The sequence below is a fragment of the Oncorhynchus gorbuscha genome, linkage group LG24, assembly GCF_021184085.1.
Source record: "Oncorhynchus gorbuscha isolate QuinsamMale2020 ecotype Even-year linkage group LG24, OgorEven_v1.0, whole genome shotgun sequence".
In the NCBI taxonomy this organism is placed as follows: Eukaryota; Metazoa; Chordata; class Actinopteri; order Salmoniformes; family Salmonidae; genus Oncorhynchus; species Oncorhynchus gorbuscha.
The window spans coordinates 3,988,077-4,011,775 of NC_060196.1; the positions used below are offsets into that span (position 1 = coordinate 3,988,077).

Consider the following 23,699-nt stretch of genomic DNA (forward strand, 5'->3'; position numbering starts at 1 on the left):
GAAAAGGCGGGCCGATCATGATCCAAACACACCAAGACAGTCGTGAAGAGGGCACGACACCTTTTCCCCCTCAGGAGACTGAAAAGATTTGGCATGCGTCCCCAGATCCTCAAAATTTCTACAGCTGCACCATCAAGACCGGTTGAATCACGTCCTGGTATGGCAACTGCTCAGCATCTGACCAAAAGGCTATTGTGGGTAATGCGTACGGCCAGGTACATCACTGGGGCCAAGCTTCTTGCCATCCAGGACCTATATACTAGGCTGAGTCAGAGGAAGGCCCCAGAAATTGTCAGAGACTCCAGTCACCCAAGTCATAGACTGTTTTCTCTGCTACCGCACGGCAAGCAGTACCGGAGCGCCAATTCTAGGACCCAAAGGCTCCTTAACAGCTTCTACCCTCAAAGTATATTTGTTTTGTATACTACTGCTACTCACTGTTTATTATCTATACATAGTCACTTCACCCCTACCGACATGTACAAATATTTTCTTAACTCTTCTTGAGCTGCACTATTGGTTAAGGGCTTGTAAGTAAGCATTTCACGTTAAAGTCTACACTTGTTGTATTCGTTGCATTTGACAAATAAAGTTAGATTTGATTTGATCATTAAGCTTGGCTTCATAATACAGTTTCTTCTTCTTTTGTTGAGTTGAGTCACATCATTTCTCAATTTGCAGTAAGTCAGCCAGTCAGATGTGCAGCCAGAATTATTAGCCACTCCTTTAGCCCCATCTCTTTCAACCATAACGTTTTTCAATTCCTCATCAATCCATGGAACCTTAACAGTTCTAAAAGTCAGTTTCTTTTAATAGGTGCATGTTTATAAATAATTGGAATAAGACATTTCCTAAATTCATCAGCATCTGGATGCTCCTTATTAATCACATCAGACCAACAAATATTTTTAACATCATCCACATAAGAGTCACGGCAAAATATTTTGTATGATCTCTTTACACTATTTTAGGCCCAGCTTTCGGGAACTTTGGCTTTCCTGGATATAGTCATTATATTGTGATCACTGCATCCAATGGGTACGGATACAGCTTTAGAACAAAGTTCTACAGTATCAGTAAAAATGTGATACATGATATTGTTCCAGTAGTGTTTGTAAACACCCTGGTAGGTTGATTAATAACCTGAACCAGATTACAGGCACTGGTTAAAGTGAGAAACTTCTCTTGAGTGGACAGCTTGATGAAAACCTGTCCATATTCAGGTCCCCAAGAAAGTATACCTCTCTGTTTACATCACATACATTATCAAGCATTCCACACATATTATCTAGTTACTGACTGTTAGCACTTGGTGGCCTAAAGCAAAACCCCAAAAGAAAAGGTTTTACATGTGCCATGTGAACCTGCAACCACAACACTTCAATAACACTTGACATAAGATTTTCTCTAAGCATTACAGGGATATGGCTCAGAATATATACAGCAACACCTCCCCCATAAGCATTTCTGTCTCTTCTATAAATGTTATATCCTTGTATTGCAAGGATTTGTGTGTGTGTGTGTGTGTGTGTGTGTGTGTGTGTGTGTGTGTGTGTGTGTGTGTGTGTGTGTGTGTGTGTGTGTGTGTGTGTGTGTGTGTGTGTGTGTGTGTGTGTGTGTGTGTGTGTGTGTGTGTGTGTGTGTGTGTGTGTGTGTGTGTGTGTGTGTGTGTGTTGTGGGGTTGAAACTACGAACCCATAGGCTTGGCTCTCTCATCCCTTCCAGACTTCTGGGAGGGAGGGTGGACAATGAGCCTGTCATAGCAGATGTAAGCAATGTCCCCACGCGCTCTGGCAGCTTTCATGACTGGGAAAAGTTATTTCCTCTTCTGGCGCACAGCTTCAGGTTAGTCCTCGTTGACAAAGATATATGTTCCTCTCAAATTCTTGGCTCTTTCCAGAACAGGTACCTTGTCCTTGAACCTCAGGAACTTGACCACTATCGGTCTGGGCCTGTCACTTACGCTGGTAGTGGGTTTTCCAGTCCTGTGGGCGCACTCCACTTCAATCTTCCTGTGGTCCATTTTCAATTTCTCAGAGATTATTTCCCTCACTTTGTCCTCAGACTCCATCTAGGTCTCATGTGGAGATTCTGCAATTGCGTCCACAACCATGTTATTCCGTATCGATTGTCCCTCAACATCTATCCGTCAATGTTTTCAATGATTCAAGGGTTCACATACAGAACTGATGTCCTCTCTCAATGACTTACAGATTGCTGTCATCTTGCCGTTCTCCTGTTTCAACTCATCGAGCTGACCCTGGGAGAACTGCAAGCTGTTCTTCAAAAATCAAATCAAATCAAATCAGGTCTTGGACATCTCTGGTCAGGTCGTTCAGTCTTTTATTAGTTGAATAAGGCTGGTGCGGTCTTCCCAATGCATCACCGGAGGCACACTGCCTGCCCTCCAGGACCTGGTGTCACAGGAAGGCCAAGAAGATCATCGATGACCTCAGCCACCCGAGCCACTGACTGTTAAACCCGCCATCATCCAGAAGGCGAGGTTAGTACAGGTGCATCAAAACTGGGACGAAGAGACTGAAAAACATATTTTGTCTCAAGGCCATTAGACTGTTAAATATCCATCACTAGCCAGCCTCCCCAAGTACCCTTCCCTGAATTTAGTCGCTGTCACTAGCCGGCTACCACCTGGTAACTCAATCCTGCACCTTAAAGGCTGCTGCCCTATGTACATAGACATGGTCACACTGGTCACTTTAATAATGTTTACATACTGTTTTACCCATTTCATATGTACAGTGGGGCAAAAAAAGTATTTAGTCAGCCACCAAGTTTTCTCACTTAAAAAGATGATAGAGGAATGTAATTTTCATCATAGGTACACTTCAACTATGACAGACAAAATGAGAAAATCACATTGTAGGATTTTTTATGAATTTATTTGCAAATTATGGTGGAAAATAAGTATTTGGTCACCTACAAACAAGCAAGATTTCTGGCTCTCACAGACCTGTAACTTCTTCTTTAAGAGGCTCCTCTGTCCTCCACTCGTTACCTGTATTAATGGCACCTGTTTGAACTTGTTATCAGTATAAAAGACACCTGTCCACAACCTCAAACAGTCACACTCCAAACTCCACTATGGCCAAGACCAAAGAGCTGTCAAAGGACACCAGAAACAAAATTGTAGACCTGCACCAGGCTGGGAAGTCTGAATCTGCAATAGGTAAGCAGCTTGGTTTGAAGAAATCAACTGTGGGAGCAATTATTAGGAAATTGAAGACATACAAGACCACTGATAATCTCCCTCGATCTGGGGCTTCTCGCAAGATCTCACCCCGTGGGGTCAACATGATCACAAGAACGGTGAGCAAAAATCCCAGAACCACACGGGGGGACCTAGTGAATGACCTGCAGAGAGCTGGGACCAAAGTAACAAAGCCTACCATCAGTAACACACTACGGCGCCAGGGACTCAAATCCTGCAGTGCCAGACGTGTCCCCCTGCTTAAGCCAGTACATGTCCAGACCCGTCTGAAGTTTGCTAGAGAGCATTTGGATGATCCAGAAGAAGATTGGGAGAATGTCATATGGTCAGATGAAACCAAAATATAACTTTTTGTTAAAAACGCAACTCGTCGTGTTTGGAGGACAAAGAATGCTGAGTTGCATCCAAAGAACACCATACCTACTGTGAAGCATGGGGGTGGAAACATCATGCTTTGGGGCTGTTTTTCTGCAAAGGGACCAGGACGACTGATCTGTGTAAAGGAAAGAATGAATGGGGCCATGTATCGTGATATTTTGAGTGAAAACCTCCTTCCATCAGCAAGGGCATTGAAGATGAAACGTGGCTGGGTCTTTCAGCATGACAATGATCCCAAACACACTGCCCGGGCAATGAAGAAGTGGCTTCGTAAGAAGCATTCCAAGGTCCTGGAGTGGCCTAGCCAGTCTCCAGATCTCAACCCCATAGAAAATCTTTGGAGGGAGTTGAATGTCCGTGTTGCCCAGCAACAGCCCCAAAACATCACTGCTCGAGAGGAGATCTGAATGGAGGAATGGCCAAAATACCAGCAACAGTGTGTGAAAACCTTGTGAAGACTTACAGAAAATGTTTGACCTCTGTCATTGCCAACAAAGGGTATATAACAAAGTATTGAGATAAACTTTTGTTATTGACCAAATACTTATTTTCCACCATAATTTGCAAATAAATTCATAAAAAATCCTACAATGTGATTTTCTGGATTTGTTTCTTCTAATTTTGTCTGTCATAGTTGAAGTGTACCTATGATGAAAATTACAGGCCTCTCATCTTTTTAAGTGGGAGAACTTGCACAATTGGTGGCTGACTAAATACTTTTTTTCCCCACTGTATATACTCTATTCTAGTCAAGGCCATCCTATTTAACTATTGCTTTACATATAGTATTCTTCAGATTTACTAAATATTCTATCCACATACTGTCCAAAATGTCTATACATCCCAAAAAAAAAGAATGTGGACACCCCTTCAAATTAGTGGATTCGGCTATTTCAGCCAAACCCGTTGCTGACAGGTGTTTAAAATCAAGCACACAGCCATGCAATCTCATAGACACAAATTGGCAGTAAAATGGCCTTACTGAAGAGCTCAGCGACTTTCCCCATCATAGGATGCCACCTTTCCAACAAGTCATTTAGTCACATTTCTGCCCTGTTTTAGCTGCCCTGGTCAACTCTAAGTGCTCTTATTGTGAAGTAGAAACGTCTAGGAGCAACAATGGCTCAGCCGCAAAGTGGTAGCCCACACAAGCTCACAGAACGGGACCACCGACTGCTGAAGTGCGTAGTGCGTAAAAATCTTCTGGCCACATTTGCAACACTCACTATCGAGTTCCAAACTGCCTCTGGAAGCAACATCAGCACAAGGACTGTTCATCTGGAGCTTCATGAAATGGATTTCCATGGCCTAGCAGCCGCACACAAGCCTAAGATCACCTTGCCCAATGCCAAGCATTGGCTGGAGTGGTGTAAAGTTCGCCGCCATTGGACTCTGGAGAAGTGGAAACACGTTTTCTAGAGTTATAAAAATATACGCTTCAACATCTGGCAGTCCGACGGACAAATCTGTATTTGGCGGATGCCAGGAGAACGCTACCTGCCCCAATGCATAGTGCCAACTGTAAAGTTTGGTGGAGAAGGAATAATGGTCTGGGGCTCTTTTTCATGTTTTGGGCTAGGCCCCTTAGATCCAGTGAAGGGAAATCTTAATGCTACAGCATACAATGACATTCTATACCATGCTGTGCTTCCAACTTTGTGGCAACAGTTTGGAGAAGGCCCTTTCCTGTTTCAGCATGACAATGCCCCTGTGCACGAAGCAAGGTTCATACAGAAATGGTTTGTCAAGATTTGCGTGGAAGAACTTGACTGGCCTGCACAGAGCCCTGACCTAAACCCCATCGAACACCTTTGGGATGAATTGGAATACCTACTACGAGCTAGGCCTAATCGCTCAACATCAGTGCCGACCTCATTAATGCTCTTGTGGTTGAATGGAGGCAACTCTCCCGCAGAAATGTTCCAACATCTAGCAGCAGGTAGCCTAGTGGTTAGAGCATTGGGCCAGTATCTGAAAGGTTGCTGAATTGAATCCCCAAGCTGACAAGGTAAAACATCTGTTGTTCTGCCCCTGTTCCCCGAAACTGTAGACATGGATGTTGATTAAGACAGCCCCTCGCACCTCTCTGATTCAGAGGGGTTGGGTTAAATGCGGAAGACACGTTTCAGTTGAAGGCATTCAGTTGTACAACTGACTTGGTATCCGCTTTCCTTCCCAGAAGAGTGAAATCTGTTATAGCAGCAAAGAGGGGACCATCTCAATCCATGATTTTGGAATGAGATGTTTGATTAACAGGTGTCCGCATACTTTTGGTCATATACTCCGGACTATGACATTGCTCATCCTAATATTTCTATATTTATATTTAGTTTTAGATTTGTGTGTATTGTTGTGTATTTTTAGATATTCTGCACTGTTGGAGCTAAGAGCACAAACGTTTCTCCAGACCATTTCCGGAGACCTTCTCCCTTACCTCAACTCGCTCATCAACTCATCCCTGACCGCTGGCTACGTCCCTTCCGTCTTCAAGAGAGCGAGAGTTGCACCCCTTCTGAAAAAACCTACACTCGATCCCTCCGATGTCAACAACTACAGACCAGTATCCCTTCTTTCTTTTCTCTCCAAAACTCTTGAACGTGCCGTCCTTGGCCAGCTCTCCCGCTATCTCTCTCTGAATGACCTTCTTGATCCAAATCAGTCAGGTTTCAAGACTAGTCATTCAACTGAGACTGCTCTTCTCTGTATCACGGAGGCGCTCCGCACTGCTAAAGCTAACTCTCTCTCCTCTGCTCTCATCTTCTAGACCTATCGGCTGCCTTCGATACTGTGAACCATCAGATCCTCCTCTCCACCCTCTCCGAGTTGGGCATCTCCGGCGCGGCCCACGCTTGGATTGCGTCCTACCTGACAGGTCGCTCCTACCAGGTGGCGTGGCGAGAATCTGTCTCCTCACCACGCGCTCTCACCACTGGTGTCCCCAGGGCTCTGTTCTAGGCCCTCTCCTATTCTCGCTATACACCAAGTCACTTGGCTCTGTCATAACCTCACATGGTCTCTCCTATCATTGCTATGCAGACGACACACAATTAATCTTCTCCTTTCCCCCTTCTGATGACCAGGTGGCGAATCGCATCTCTGCATGTCTGGCAGACATATCAGTGTGGATGACGGATCACCACCTCAAGCTGAACCTCGGCAAGACGGAGCTGCTCTTCCTCCCGGGAAGGACTGCCCGTTCCATGATCTCGCCATCACGGTTGACAACTCCATTGTGTCCTCCTCCCAGAGCGCTAAGAACCTTGGCGTGATCCTGGACAACACCCTGTCGTTCTCAACTAACATCAAGGCGGTGGCCCGTTCCTGTAGGTTCATGCTCTACAACATCCGCAGAGTACGACCCTGCCTCACACAGGAAGCGGCGCAGGTCCTAATCCAGGCACTTGTCATCTCCCGTCTGGATTACTGCAACTCGCTGTTGGCTGGGCTCCCTGCCTGTGCCATTAAACCCCTACAACTCATCCAGAACGCCGCAGCCCGTCTGGTGTTCAACCTTCCCAAGTTCTCTCACGTCACCCCGCTCCTCCGCTCTCTCCACTGGCTTCCAGTTGAAGCTCGCATCCGCTACAAGACCATGGTGCTTGCCTACGGAGCTGTGAGGGGAACGGCACCTCAGTACCTCCAGGCTCTGATCAGGCCCTACACGCAAACAAGGGCACTGCGTTCATCCACCTCTGGCCTGCTCGCCTCCCTACCACTGAGGAAGTACAGTTCCCGCTCAGCCCAGTCAAAACTGTTCGCTGCTCTGGCCCCCCAATGGTGGAACAAACTCCTTCACGACGCCAGGACACCGGAGTCAATCACCACCTTCCGGAGACACCTGAAACCCCACCTCTTTAAGGGATACCTAGGATAGGATAAGTATCCTTCTCACCCCCACCCCCCTTTAAGATTTAGATGCACTATTGTAAAGTGACTGTTCTACTGGATGTCATAAGGTGAATGCACCAATTTGTAAGTCGCTCTGGATAAGAGCGTCTGCTAAATGACTTAAATGTAAATGTAAATGTTTCGCTACACTCACAATAACATCTGCTAAATATGTGTATGTGACCAATTAAATTACATTTTGTCTGATTTGAGTAGGCCTATGGTGGTTTAAGGATGCTCACTTTGTCTCATTCTGCATTTTGATACAAGTATGTGCCACGACATTGAAGACACCAGTTGCACTGCAGCCAGAGATGCCTTCAAAATAAATGTTCCTATATGATAAATACATTATGATTCATATTTCTAAACATCTTAGCATCAATGGGCCTATGTAATTAAAATAACTTGTTTTCAATAAGTAACATATTTCCCTTTTATTCGTTGATGGCATGGTGAACCCATTGATACACTTGTATTTATTAAGGCCGTGCAGGAAATTATGCCATTGTATCTTACAGAGGTAAAATTATACATCAACTTGAGTTTACATTGAAGGCCTCACAAATTCAATTAAACATTTCTGATAATACACTTCAATTTAATTTGTATGAATGTCTAACAGATGTTCTGCTTTGCCATCACCTCAAATAACCTACTCCCACTTTTTAATTCTCGTAGATACCCACGTCACAGCGACGCATGGCTGGACGTCGCTAAACTTTACGCATGGGAGCGCCATTTTTCTCCCGGCGTTCTGTCCCAGTTGAGAACACGTTGTTTGTAACGCCGTAGTAAAACGACACTTTAAAACCAAAAGTATCATACCTGGAGGACAGAAACACACGAAGAGTGTTTCTGGGTGAGTTGGATTGATATATAAATTATATTAATGACAAACTTGTCAAATAACATTTTAATGGGCTGCTTGTCCAGCTGGCTAGCTAACAGAGCTAGCACCAACGTCAGCACTGTTCGTTAGCGAATTAACGTTAGCTTGCTAGCTAGTGTATCATAGCCGCCTCTGTTAATTTCACATGACAGCTGTTCGTTAATTTGATAGTTTATAACTGCCAGTTAAATGACCACTTGTTTAATTATAGGTCACTGATACTAGTAAGCTGGCTAACTAGTTTGTATAGCCAACAGTGTCGCCTTCCAGCTGATTTGGATGAAGTGACCGTTAGTTTACCCTAGTTAGCTATGTTACCCTACGTGTTAGTTGGCAAACTTGCTAATGTAGCTAGCTAAACTGTCAGTGGCATCAACACTGCTCAGCTAGTCTCCGTCTCTTTGCTGATAGCTATCATTTAATATTTCAGTGTTACTCGTTATCTCGTTGTACCTACTAAGTTATAACGTTATCCATCTTGCATTCTTGTCTCGAAGTGGGAGATGGATACGAGATGGAAATAGCTAGATACATTCTTCTCCCTGGCCTCCCCCAGATTTGGGGCACACACTTAATGTGTTGTGAAATCTGTTGTGAATGTATTGTAATGTTTTTAAAATTGTATAACTGCTTTAATTTGGCTGGACCCCAGGAAGAGTAGCTACTGCCTTGGCAGCAGCTAATGGAAATTCATAATAAATAGTCATTTACAGGCCATTTGTATTCATTCATCCAAACTGTTATCAATCTGACTCACTGTCTCTGTAGACGCTACAGGCCTAACCCTTGTCTGATCTAAACTCTCATATCTCTGTATTGCAGTACTCTGGGGAGAGATTCTGCTCCGCTAAGAATTGACAAGAGGCAGGCAGAATGTCGGAGAAAAACACTAGAATCGCCATTGTGAACCATGACAAATGCAAGCCAAAGAAATGCCGGCAAGAGTGCAAGAAGAGCTGCCCTGTGGTTCGGATGGGTACGACTTGTGTTGCATCCTTTCCTACTGTGCTGAACCTCGTACTTAATAATCTGGGCCTATTATAAAATTCTCTGACACATACACTAACTAATTCCTCCAGGTCTTGACGCCGTAGCCTAAATGATAATGCCTCAAGTTATGTACAGTTGAAATGGTCCATGTTGACTTTTTTCAAGGCTCAATTGTCATTCATCTTTAATATTTTTGTCTTGCAGGCAAATTGTGCATAGAAGTCACAGCTCAGAGCAAAATTGTGTGGATTTCTGAATCGCTCTGTATAGGTTGTGGCATCTGTATCAAGGTAAAATCGTAACAAAATGACTGACCCTCTGTTTGTAGAAAAGTGTTTTCTTTGTCCTTCAGTCCTGATTACACAGCACTTAGCACTGACTTCTTTTTTTATTCCAGAAATGTCCATTTGGGGCCTTGTCTATTGTCAACTTGCCAAGCAACCTCGAGAAAGAGACAACTCACAGATACTGTGCCAACTCCTTCAAGTTGCATAGGTGGGTTACTTTTCAAGGTAAAGAGAGCTGTGTTTGTCTCATAGACCTGTAGGCCTAATCTCAATGAATGTTTGTTTCTCTCTTGAATCCATGGACTGTACTTGTGCAATATTCCATTCCAGATTACCCATTCCCAGACCTGGAGAAGTTCTGGGACTTGTGGGCACCAACGGAATCGGGAAATCCACGGCACTGAAAATTCTGGCTGGAAAACAGAAGCCTAACTTGGGGAAGTACGATGTAAGTTTGTAAATATTTGTTTTATGACACAGCCTTGTAGAGAATGTAGGGTCACTTAAGTCCCTCTGCATAATTATAATGTCCGCAGAATGTCTTTAGTGTCCGCTGAATGACCTTACAATGTCAGCTAAATTACAGAAATGCAACTAGTTACTTAAACACTGTGCTGTGTTACCATCGCTCTTATCCCTAGTTTCAAAAGCTCAATTCTCTCCCGTTCCTCCACCAGGCTCCACCAGACTGGCAGGAGATCCTGACCTACTTCCGTGGCTCTGAGCTCCAGAACTACTTTACCAAGATCCTGGAGGATGACCTGAAAGCCATCGTCAAGCCCCAGTACGTCGACCAGATCCCCAAGACTGTCAAGGTCAGTCAAGCCTGTGGGTGTGGGTTCAGGCCTGTAGAAATTCATGCGGGGATAGAATTGGTGCGTTCCAGATACACAGATCTGTACAGAATTGTTGTCTGACGGGCTAACAGTAGTGCTGTGTTCTGCCACTAGGGGACTGTGGGCTCCATTCTGAGCAGGAAAGACGACTCTAAGACTGAGACCATCGTCTGTGAGCAGCTCGGTACGTTTAGATTGGTTTCTCACCTTGTCTATAATTTGTGTGTAATCCTAACTCTTTCCATTTATGTTTTAACATTTTTTCCTTTTGACTAGAGGTCGACCGATTATGAATTTTCAATGCCGATACCAATTATTGGAGGACCAAAAAAAGCCAATCCAAATTATTTTTTTAGATATATATATTTATATATATTTGTAATAATGACAATTACAACAATGCTGAATAAACACTATTTTAACTTAATATAATAGATTAATAAAAATAAATGTAGTCTCAAATAAATAATGAAACCTGTTCAATTTGGTTTAAATAATGCAGGTGTTGGAGAAGAAAGTAAAAGTGCAATATGTGCCATGTAAAGAAAGTTAACATTCAAATTCCTTGTAACATGAGTCTTCAATATTCCCAGGTAAGAGGTTGTAGTTATTATAGGACTATTTCTCTATACCATTTGTATTTCATATACCTTTGACTATTGGATGTTCTAATAGGTACTTTAGTATTGCCAGCCTAATCTCGGGAGTTGATAGACTTGAAGTCATAAACAGCTCAATGCTTGAAGCACAGGGAAGAGCTGCTGGCAAATGCAGGAAAGTGCTGTTTGAATGAATGCTTACAAGCCTGCTGCTGCCTAACACCGCTCAGTCAGACTGCTCTATCAAATCATAGACTTAATTATAATATAATAACACACAGAAATACGAACCTTAGTTTCCGGATTTGACCATATTTATAACCTATCATTTCAAAAACAAAACATTTATTATTTTAGTGAAATACGGAACCGTTATGTATTTTATCTAACGGGTGGCATCCCTAAGTCTAAATATTGCTGTTACATTACACAACCTTAAAGCTATGTCATAATTATGTACAATTCTGGCAAATTAATTACGGTCTTTGTTAGGAAGAAATGGTCTTCACACAGTTCGCAACGAGCTAGGCGGCCCAAACTGCTGCGTATACCCTGACTCTGCTTGCACAGAACGCAAGAGAAGTGACACAATTTCCCTAGTTAAAATACATTCATGTTAGCAGGCAATGTTAACTAAATATGCAGGTTTAAAAAATATATATACTTGTGTATTGATTTTAAGAAAGGCATTGGTGTTTATGATTAGGTACAAATTGGTGCAACGACAGTGCTTTTTTCCGCGAATGCGCTTGTTAAATCACCCATTTGGCAAAGTAGGTTGTAATTTATCATTGAATCAACAGGCACCGCATCGATTATATGCAACGCAGGACATGCTAGATAAACCAGTAATATCATCAACCTTGTGTAGTTAACTAGTGATTATGTTAAGATTGATTGTTTTTTTTTAATAAGCTAAGTTTAATGCTAGCTAGCACCTTACCGAGGCTCCTTGCTGCACTCACATAACCGGTAGTTGGCCTGCCACGCAATCTCCTCGTTGAGTGCAATGTAATCGGCCATAATCTGTGTCCAAAAATGCAGATTACCGATGTTATAACTTTAAATCGGCCCTAATTAATCGGCCATTCCGATTAATCGGTCAACCTCTACTTTTGACCCACTTCTACAGTCAAGTTGTCAGTAAAATATACAATTTGGCCAGCAGATTATTTAATCTCTCTCCTGTCCCAGATCTGACTCATCTCAGGGAGAGGAATGTGGAGGACCTATCAGGAGGAGAGCTGCAGCGCTTTGCCATCGCTGTGGTCTGCATCCAGAGAGCAGACATGTAAGTCAACAGCACCAGCTTCAGCGGAAGCCGTCCAAGACTATGTTGTGGTTCTTAACGCGGCTCTCTTTATGTGGTTCCTTCCAGCTTCATGTTTGACGAGCCGTCCAGTTACCTGGATGTTAAGCAACGTCTAAGAGCTGCCGTCACCATCCGCTCCCTCATCTCCCCAGACAGGTCTGTTACATTACATGATGCTCTCACTAGAGAGCTGAGTCCTGTTCAAAAGGGCATACAGTAGCAAAGTGTTTTGCAACGGAAAAAGAAAAAACATAGTTTCTCATTGGACCAATTCAGGTAGTACTGCCCTGGCAGTTTTCTGCTTTATTCCTAGTAAACACCAACCTGGTTGTTCCTCCCTATTTCACTTGGTTTACTTTTGGTTTTTATGCCTAATTGAACATTATCCACTGTTCCATCATCACCATCTTCCATCAGCCTTTTCTTGTCTTGTAGACTCTTATTTTGTCCACTCTCCCAGATACATCATAGTGGTGGAACACGACCTGAGTGTGCTGGACTACCTGTCTGACTTCATCTGCTGTCTGTACGGCGTGCCCAGCGCCTATGGAGTGGTCACTATGCCCTTTGGAGTTAGAGAAGGTAGGACCCTAAATACTTCATATTACACCATAAACACCACGCTGTCTGTAAGGAGTGTCCAGCGCTTATGGAGCGGTCACTATGGCCTTTGGAGTCAGGGAAGGCGAAACTACCTCTACCACCCTCTTACTTCATTCACAATGACACCCTGGCTATTGGTATGTATACTTTATTATTATTATTATTTGCATTGATATCAATGGATAAAGTATATCCTCAGTACATGGCAGGCTACAGTCTGTGAAAACAAATGAAGATCTGTCTCAACTTGATCTCTGCTACAGTAAACCCCCACTCTGACCCCACTAGGGACTAACTCTAATGGGTCTGCTGCAGAGCTAACTGGTATAGACATTTCAAAGCCTTAAGGCCGTAGCCTAGCGCAGCACCCCATAGACCACCCCTCTGTCACTTACCCTCCAAATGGTAACACAGCTTGTCACAATCTGTCAGTGAAGCATATCACCACAACCAATGGATATCTTCCCAATGCACACCTGTCCTGTTCACTTGACTACTTCACCTCTAACCCCAGGCCTCCTCCGCTCCTTTCTCCAGGCATCAACATCTTCCTGGACGGCTATGTGCCCACGGAGAATCTGCGCTTCAGGGAGATATCGCTGGTGTTCAAGGTAATGTGATACAATTAAGCCTGAGGATATGTGGCACATGGCCAATATACCACGGCAAAGGGCTGTTCTTATGCACGACGCAACGCAGTGCCACGAACCCCAGAGGTGCCTTGTTGCTATTGTAAACTGGTTACCAATGTAGTTAGAGTAGTAGAAAGTACATCTCTTTTTGTCTTACCCGTGGTATGTGGTCTTTCAGCCAATCAGCATTCAGGGCTCGAACCGTCTAGTTCATAATAATGTAGTAATACAACACTAGGTGGCGGAGACGGCCAACGAGGAGGAGATCAAGAGGATGTGCCACTACCAGTACCCCCACATGAAGAAGAACATGGGAGACTTTGCCCTGGAGATCCTGGAAGGAGAGTTCACTGACTCTGAGATCATGGTCATGCTGGGAGAGAACGGTGAGTAGGCGGGGGAGGAGTGTGTGTGTGTCTTTATCAACCAAGTTCCATATAATGTGTTATTTCTAAATCCTCTCTTTCAGGGACGGGCAAAACCACGTTCATCAGAATGCTGGCTGGCCGTCTGAAACCAGATGAAGGGGGTAAATAACATTTGACAAATTTTAGTTCCTCTTCACATCGTCTAATTGATGGAACCATGTACTCTAATATACACTGAGTGTACAAAACATTAGGAACACCTGCTCTTTCCATGACAAAGAATCCAGGTGAAAGCTATGATCCCTTATTGATGTCACTTGTTAAATTCACTTCAATCAGTGTAGATGAAGGGGAGGAGACCGGTTAAATAAGGATTTTTAAGCCTTAAGATAATTGAGACATGGATTGTGTGTGTGTGCCTTTCAGAGGGTGAATGGGCAAGACAAAATATTGAAGTGGGACTGTTTTGATGGCTAAAGGGGGTGGTGCAACACAATATTAGGTAGGTGTTCTTATTGTTTTGTACACTGTCTGTCCATTTTTCCTAAACATTTTCTATTACTTCCAAAGGGGAAGTGCCTATCCTGAACGTCAGCTACAAACCCCAAAAGATCAGCCCCAAATTCAAAGTAGGTACCAACCAGTCACTGCCTTGACAACTACACACCTCTAACACAGACACCTGCCCCTCATCTCATGAAGACTTCCTCATGTCCTCTGTCTGTAGGGTAGTGTGCCCCTCAGCCCCTGACTAACTTCCTCATGTCCTCTGTCTGTAGGGTAGTGTGCCGCTCAGCCCCTGACTAACTTCCTCATGTCCTCTGTCTGTAGGGTAGTGTGCCCCTCAGCCCCTGACTAACTTCCTCATGTCCTCTGTCTGTAGGGTAGTGTGCCCCTCAGCCCCTGATTAACTTCCTCATGTCCTCTGTCTGTAGGGTAGTGTGCCCCTCAGCCCCTGACTAACTTCCTCATGTCCTCTGTCTGTAGGGTAGTGTGCCCCTCAGCCCCTGACTAACTTCCTCATGTCCTCTGTCTGTAGGGTAGTGTGCGGGCTCTGCTCCATGAGAAGATCCGAGACGCCTACACTCACCCCCAGTTTGTGACTGACGTCATGAAGCCTATGCAGATTGAGAGCATCATCGACCAGGACGTAAGTTGTGCTTTCTGGGTTGTGTTCAGTTCTCATTGAATGTTTTGCAACGATGCACAACTACTTCCTTAACTTGTCCATTAAGAACAGAACAAAGCAGGTCTAATGCAAATCACTTTCCTACTTCAATGACAGCCTAGGAACAACTGCCTTGTACAGGGGCAGAACGACAGATTTGTACTTTGTCAGCTTGGGGATTTGAACTTGCAACCTTTACTTTACTAGTCCAGCGCTTTAACCACTAAGCTTGCCTGCCACCCCATACATACCATACACACTGGACCAGAGAATGAAAGCAAGCATTTCTTATTGGACATGTCTAGGTACTCCCTGTTTCAGTCCATTTTCCTCCGTTTGGTGTCTAATGAACACCCCCCTGCTTGTCTCTGTAGGTCCAGAACCTGTCTGGAGGAGAGTTGCAGAGGGTGGCCATGGCCCTGTGTCTGGGGAAACCAGCTGATGTCTACCTGATAGACGAGCCCTCCGCCTACCTGGACTCTGAGCAGCGTCTCGTGTGTGCCAAGGTCATCAAAAGGTAAACACACACACTCTGATCCTAGATCTGTGCTTAGGGTGGGGTGAACTTCTACCTCCAGCAAAGCGATCCACCTCGTGCTGTACATTGCTCACAGCAGTACCATTGACAAGCCCTGAATATGTTGTTTGACAGGAAATACAGAAACCCTACAACCTCTCAAACCTTAATGGACACCATTGATTTTGATACATTCATTGTTTGTAGATTCATCCTCCACGCCAAGAAGACTGCGTTTGTGGTGGAGCACGACTTCATCATGGCCACCTACCTGGCTGACCGTGTCATTGTGTTTGACGGTATTCCCTCGCGAAGCACCGCTGCCAACACGTACGTTAACCATCCCCATCCATTTGGCATGAGTCTCATCCACTGATTTACCCAGCAGCATGACGTCTGCTGTTCCTATCTGTGGTGGCTATTAATATCTGATGCTCTTATCTGTGGTGGCTATTAATATCTGATGCTCTTATCTGTGGTGGCTTTTAATATCTGATGCTCTTATCTGTGGTGGCTTTTAATATCTGATGCTCTTATCTGTGGTGGCTTTTAATATCTGATGCTCTTATTTGTGGTGGCTTTTAATATCTGATGCTCTTATCTGTGGTGGCTTTTAATATCTGATGCTCTTATCTGTGGTGGCTTTTAATATCTGATGCTCTTATCTGTGGTGGCTTTTAATATCTGATGCTCTTATTTGTGGTGGCTTTTAATATCTGATGCTCTTATCTGTGGTGGCTTTTAATATCTGATGCTCTTATCTGTGGTGGCTTTTAATATCTGATGCTCTTATCTGTGGTGGCTTTTAATATCTGATGCTCTTATCTGTGGTGGCTTTTAATATCTGATGCTCTTATCTGTGGTGGCTATTAATATCTGATGCTCTTATCTGTGGTGGCTATTAATATCTGATGTTCTTATCTGTGGTGGCTATTAATATCTGATGTTCTTATCTGTGGTGGCTATTGTTTTCTTCCTCTAACTTGATGGAACTCTTAGCTCTTTCAAACTGCTTATTGGTTCATTTGTAAGCAAACTGTCAAATCCAGACTGAAATTGATGTTCCAGTCTGACAAAGTGGTATTTTCATGACAAGACAGATGTTTAGCTCTTAAGCAAATGTGTAACACGGGCCTGTCATCTTTTGACCTCTCAGGCCACAGACCTTACTCGCAGGGATGAACAAGTTCCTATCACAGCTGGAGATAACGTTCAGGAGAGACCCCAACAACTTCCGACCAAGGATCAACAAGATGAATTCCATAAAGGTACAGGGTAGAGGTCGACCGATTAATCGGAATGGTCGATTTAATTAGGGCTGATTTCAAGTACATAACAATCGGTCATTTTGGACGCCGATTAAAAAGAAAATATATACATATATATTTTTACACCTTTATTTAATCTTTATTTAACTAGGCAAGTCAGGTAAGAACAAATTCTTATTTTCAATGACTGCCTAGGAACGGTGGGTTAACTGCCTTGTTCAGTGGCAGAACGACAGATTTTTACCTTGTCAGCTCAGGGATTCAATCTTGCAACCTTACGGTTAACTAGTCCAACACTCTAACCACCTGCCTCACGAGGAGCCTGCCTGTTACGTGAATACAGTAAGAAGCCAAAGTAAGTTGCAAGCTAGCATTAAATTTAATCATTCATAATCAATATTACTAGTTTATCTAGTGTGTCCTGCGTTGCATATAACCAATGCAGTGCGCATTCGTGAAAAAGGACTGTCGTTGCTCCGTGTATCTAACCATAAACACCAATGCCTTTCTTAAAATCAATACACAGAAGTATATATTTTTAAACCTGCATATTTAGCTAAAAGAAATCCAGGTTAGCAGGCAATATTAACCAGGTGAAATTGTCACTTCTCTAGCGTTCATTGCACGCAGAGTCAGAGTATATGCAACCGTTTGGACCGCCTGGCTCGTTGCGAATTAATTTGCCAGAATTTTACGTAATTATAACATAACATTGAAGGTTGTGCAATGTAACAGGAATATTTAGACTGATGGATGCCACCCGTTAGATAAAATACGGAATGGTCCCGTATTTCACTGAAAGAATAAACGTCTTGTTTTCGAGATGATAGTTTCCGGATTCTACCATATTAATTACCTACGGCTCGTATTTCTGTGTGATATTATAATTAAGTCTATGATTTGATAGAGCAGTTTGACTGAGCGATGGTAGCCACCTGCAGGCTCATAAGCATTCATTCAAACAGCACTTTTGTGCGTTTTGCCAGCAGCTCTGCTGTTTATGACTTCAAGCCTATCAACTCCCGAGATTAAGCTGGTGTAACGATGTGATGTGAAATGGTTAGCGGGGTGCGCGCTAATAGCGTTTCAAACGTCACTCGCTCTGAGACTTGGAGTAGTTGTTCCCCTTGCTCTGCATGGTTAACGCTGCTTCGAGGGGGGCTGTTGTGTTCCTGGTTTGAGCCAAGGTATGAGCGAGGAGAGGTACGGAAGCTATACTGTTACACTGGCAATACTAAAGTGACTATAAAAACATCCAAAGGTATATGAAATACAAATGGTATGTATAGAGAGAGTCCTATAATAACTACAACTTAAAACTTCTTACCTGGGAATATTGAAGACTCATGTTAAAAGGAACCACCAGCTTTCATATGTTCTCATGTTCTGAGCAAGGAACTTAAATGTTAGCTTTCTTACATGGCACATATTGCACTTTTACTTTCTTCTCCAACACTTTGTTTTTGCATTATTTAAACCAAATTGAAAATGTTTCATTATTTATTTGAGGCTAAATAGATTTTTATTGATGTATTATATTAAGTTAAAGTAAGTGTTCATTCAGTATTGTTGTAATTGTCATTACAAATACATTTTAAAATCCATCCGATTAATCACTTGGTTACAATTGGCTTTTTTTGTCCTCCAATAATTGGTATCGGTGTTGAAAAATCATAATCGGTCGACCTCTAGTACAGGAAAATACTGAGTGTTTAAAACCTACATTTTTATTTACATCCCTTTTGTGCTTTTAGTAAACTTATTGACTTTCAGTCATTTCATTCAGCATCACTCCATTTTATTTAATTTGCTCTCACCTGTTGTATATCTAGGATTGTGGCTCCTCTGTAAGCCAATCTGTATGTTGTATATCTAGGATTGTGAACAGAAGAAGAGTGGGAACTACTTCTTCCTGGACGACTAAAGGACCAAACCCTCCCGCCATCAGAGACCTCCACATCCATCCTCCTCAGGCCCTGACACCTGTATGGCTGTTCCAGTACCCACACTAGCATTCCATGGTACATTGCTCCGTTCTAAGTGATGTTAGTGTGGGTATTTGGAACGTAGCCCTACCCTACTGGCCCCCCCTTGGGCTGATGGCTTAGAGACCCAACCTGGGTGGACCACCAGAGTCATACGTATGCGTGCACACACAGGGTGAGTTTGTTTTGCATTGCCTGGTGCCCTGGGTTTACATATTAGACCATTGGTCCTAAAGTGAAATCTTCAACCACCCGTGTGCACAGGGCTATGCAAAACAAACTCGCCCACACACACACCTACCGTTGGGAGCCAAAGGAGTGTTTTATCAAAGTCATCCAATTCGTGTCATTTTAAAATGGTATCTTATGAATAAACACCATTTCCTGAGTATGGTGGTGTTTTTTGAAAGTGAAATTGTGGGTTTTGTCCACAAGAGGGCAGCAGACTACTGCGGTTCGTTGGTTCTCCATCAAAAAATGCACATCTGAAGTAATACATAATCTATTTACTGGAATTAAAGGAAATATACCTTCATATTCTGCGGTTCAACAATTAAAAGTGTCTCTATACAGTTCTTGTCAATGTGTTATAGTTAATGACCATTGTTATTCCACGATTCAATTTGTCCTCCAGACCAAGTATCAAACTTATAGCATTTACACAGCAATTCTTACGTTGCCATAAAGCTTTAAAGGAAAAAAAACACCCAAGAACACAATTCCTTTTAGTTACAGTGTTAAATAACTGTTAGTGTTTTTTTGTGAACAAGTACTTAATTTGTCTTTACAAGGTTGGTAGCAACATGTGGAAATCTGTTGCAGCTCAAGTCAACTACAAAACATGCAACGCTCTATGGGCTGGCTGGCGAGCTAGGTAGCAAGCTAGTAAACGTAGCTACATACAATAATACCAAGGTTAATATTAGCATAGTAGCTAGCTAGCTGTAAAATCGCCTAAACCAACTATCAATGTAGGATTCTTAAAATCTCACCAGGGGCTCGCAGTGTGACATTTGCAACGACACCCTGGACTAAAGAGGCAGACAAATAGGAGAGACCCTCTGTTAAATGACACGTTTCTTGGTGTAGGAATAAAGGTTCACGTTCGTTTTTTGACACACCAAATGTGTTTGATGGATCGTGGGAAAACAAAGGAATTGGCTTTTGTAGGCTACAGTCCAAGCTGTCTTCCAATTGTGCGACTGCTGTCGGCAACCAATTTGAATAAATGCTTGGAGGTAAGGATGACAGCAGTGATAGTCTACGGCGACACGGATATCACTTATTATTGATAGCTACATAGCACATTGATGCGAATCACACTGCTACTCATTTAGTGATTTGCGCCTTACGGGTTGTGGATGGCTGTTCACTCATCTAAATATTTGAACCCAATAATGGTTGAATTTAATACATTTTAAGTTGCCTCTCAATCATTGTTTTTGAAACCAGTGGACAGCCATTGAAAAATGTGCTCTTGCAACAACTGCATAGTGCGGATCCAAGCCTATGGAATAAAAGGGGCTTTTATTGCTCAATGTAATTATTGCTGCTAATTAAAAAAAATATCCATTGTCCTAATGGACACATACTTGAACTTGTACACCTTTGATAGACTTAAAGGGTCCATCTGTAGTGGCTACATCCATTTTTGGATTTATGAATTAGAATTTTCTATCCATTGATTTAAAAAAAAAAGAGTAATTTATAAATGCCTCATGAGTTTAGAACCCAACATATTAGCTTGTTTTATTCCAATGTTTATGAACATTGTAAATGTAAACAAACACTGTATATGACCTCAACATGGTTAAAACCATTGTTATATTATGGATGGTCAGTCCTTGCATTCATTGCTCTGTCTATTAATCTGACAGTGGTTACACTTCTCCAGGCCCATCCCTCAACCAAAACAGGTGGGGTGGGGTGTCCATTTGATTGTTTACTCTGTGGATTTGCCCTTTAAACAGCTGCATATTATCAAGATATCAAAGTGTCACCAACAAAAAGGTAAACAATAGGCCTATAGCAAATGCAGCATATGGCATTAATTTTTCACATGAAAATAGCATTCTTCAGTAGTGCTCAAAGCATGCAATTCCATGAGCTCAACAACTCTAATCAATGAGCCAAATCAGTCCTCCTTGACAACAAAATCATAAACAGAGTAGGGTTGGCTAACAAGTCCGTAGCTCAGTTAAAACAATTTGCCTAATCTATACTTCCATATTTCCAAGTCCTATTCTTGAAGATCAAGGAGTTGTAAGTCGCTCTGGATAAGAGCGTCTGCTAAATGACTTAAATGTAAATGGAATGACTGGAATTCTGATAGACTTTGGTTTTCAATGTAAAGATCAAATTTAATCATATATGTAGTAGAAAGTGATGGGTTAGAAGAAGCCTACATAACCAACCCATTAAGTAGCACTTTACATCCATATATGGCCAACTATGTAAACTTTAACATTGAGCGACATCTATTTCAGGATAAATCAATTGGTAACATACATTTTTGTCTTCTTCTAATGCCTCTTGAGGGGAAAGTAAACTAAAAGTAACAGAATGTAATCAGATTACGTTACTGAGTTTGGGTAATCCAAAATTGTTACTGATTACCATTTTTGACAGGTAACTAGTAACTAACGGATTACATTTAGAAAGTAACCTACCCAACCCTGGACATGTATGAGATAGGCATACAGCTTTTTGATCATGAAAACCTATTAACTTCCAGCATAGATAGAATATTGCTCAGATAAGCACAAAAACAATATAACAATCAAAATGGGTGAATCTTTCCCTTTAAAGGTGCAAATGACAGAATATCCAAACTAGAATTCTATATTGTACTGTTTCAAAGTCAACCATGCAACTAACCACTAGATGGGGGTAAAGAGCCATTAACTCGTAAGAAATAGAGTTTTGCGTTGATGTTCATTATGTTCATTATGTTCAATGTTAATAGTGATGGCTGTCACAGCAGAGTGAGGGCTAGAGGATTCCTCCCTTTGAATAGGAGAAAAACATTTGGAAACTCTGAGCTTGGTACATGACAAGGTTGGCTACGTCTGAGTTGTTTGGCTTTTTTTCTCAATTTTTTTCTATTTCTTTTGTTCTCTCAGCGTGATTGGGAAGGGCCCATCAGTCAGCATTTCACTGTTAGCCTACACCTGTTGTTTACAAAGCATGTGACAAATCAAATTTGATTTGATTTGAAATTGAAATCTTGATGAGATTGTGGAGAGGTTGGCCCTCTGGCCCCTGGTATAAAGTAGTACACTATACAGGGAATAGGGTGGGATTTCAGATGCAGCCACTGTCATTTTCCAGAAGGTGACCCCATATCACTGTCCTATGTGGACTAACCAACTGATCTCTCAGCCATCCTCTCCATTCTACTCAGAGGACTCATAAAGTGTAGTATATAGTAGGCGAGAGGTTATCGGAGATCTGTAGACAGCAGACCTGGGTTCAAATATTCTTTGAAATCTTTCAAATACTTAACTGTTGATTTGGCCTGCCTGTGGTTCTAGATGGACTGGGTTTACAGCTGTGCGACTATTCTACTGGTTCCATTGCGCCAGGCAAGCTCAATAACTCTCAAATAAAGAATTTGAAGTGATTTCAAATAGTATTTGAACCCAGGTCTGACTGTCACTGTACTGTCCTGAGAGGGTTGCTGTGGTAATTGGCCATGATCGATGGGACGGGTCTCCCCCTTAGGCCTAGGCTGCACACTGAAGGAGGAGGGTGGAGATACTAGAGAAGAGAGATGGGGGAGATACTAGAGGAGAGAGGGGGGATAGAGGAGGGAAGACAGGGAGAGAGAAAGGGGGAAATATAGAGGGAAGATATTAGAGGGAGAGAGATGGGGGAGAAGATATGAGGGGGAGATACTAGAGGAGAGAGGGAGAGAGAGGGAAGATAGAGAGAGGGAAGATATTAGAGGGAGAGAGAGGGGGAAAGAGAGGGAAGATAGTAGAGGGAGAGAGAGAGAGGAGGGAAGGTAGAGAGTGAAATGGGTGAAAGACTAGAGGAGAAAGGGGGGGTGATATTAGAGAAAGGGGGAAGATACTAGAGGAGGGGGAGGGGGAAGATATTAGAGAAAGAGAGGAAGATACTACAGGAGGGAGAGGGGGTGAATAACTAGACTATAGGATGGGGTAGCGTGGGAGGAAAGAGTGGTGGTCTGTCTGCCCTGGAGTGGGTAAAATTATGCAACAACCCCTAATCAATAACGATTGGATTGGAGCAGTTAACTGAGCTTGTAACCACATTACCCCTGACCCTAACCCCATGACCGCCTCCCTCCTAAAGTCCCTCCACCTGCCTCCCTCGGGTGCAGGGCAGTGAGGACACAGCTACATGCAGCCCAGGGGGACTAAGGTGTGGTGCTACAGAGATCAATCCACCACTGGTCTGGAGGTGGGTGGCATGACATCATTCAGTCTGGGTAGGTGGGTGCTGCTTGCCTCTCTCTCTCTCCCCCCTAAAGGTCAACAAAGCGAGGGAGGGATGTCCCCAAGCTTCTGCTTCTTTAACAAGTGTTCAATTCAACAGCCCTGCTATACCCACACATACTGACATTTTAACAGGCATTTCATGATGCGTGATACGTAATAATGTTCATTGAACCGTTCGGTTGTATGCCTCTTAATTGCGTGCTGCGCCTCAAAGTTCTGGAAATCAGCGGCCCTTTTAATTTGTTTGTCTTACCAGACCTGCTTTGAGATGGTGCCGTTATCAC

At 43.0% G+C, this 23,699-nt stretch overlaps 1 protein-coding gene across 1 annotated transcript; it reads left to right on the forward strand.

Annotated features, from left to right (window-relative positions):
- The first annotated feature begins 8,199 nt into the window (after positions 1–8,199).
- On the forward strand, positions 8,200–19,524 carry LOC124012539 (ATP-binding cassette sub-family E member 1). Its single transcript, XM_046326285.1, has 19 exons — positions 8,200–8,357; positions 9,210–9,363; positions 9,582–9,667; positions 9,775–9,872; positions 9,995–10,112; positions 10,342–10,479; positions 10,615–10,684; positions 12,294–12,390; positions 12,478–12,567; positions 12,872–12,993; positions 13,552–13,625; positions 13,885–14,032; positions 14,116–14,175; positions 14,585–14,643; positions 15,054–15,164; positions 15,557–15,699; positions 15,907–16,029; positions 16,856–16,967; positions 18,844–19,524. Exons 2-19 carry the CDS (start codon positions 9,261–9,263, stop codon positions 18,889–18,891), a joined length of 1,800 nt encoding a protein of 599 aa, XP_046182241.1. The 5' UTR covers positions 8,200–8,357; positions 9,210–9,260; the 3' UTR covers positions 18,892–19,524.
- The last annotated feature ends 4,175 nt before the right edge of the window (positions 19,525–23,699 follow it).

Excerpts from the sequence above, each read along its gene's own strand:
- LOC124012539 (XM_046326285.1), top strand. The coding sequence starts at position 9,261 with ATGTCGGAGAAAAACACTAGAATCGCCATTGTGAACCATGACAAATGC. Across the intron at positions 9,873-9,994 it reads AACTCCTTCAAGTTGCATAG|ATTACCCATTCCCAGACCTG; the intron begins GTGGGTTACTTT and ends ATTCCATTCCAG. Across the intron at positions 14,176-14,584 it reads TCTGAAACCAGATGAAGGGG|GGGAAGTGCCTATCCTGAAC; the intron begins GTAAATAACATT and ends TTACTTCCAAAG.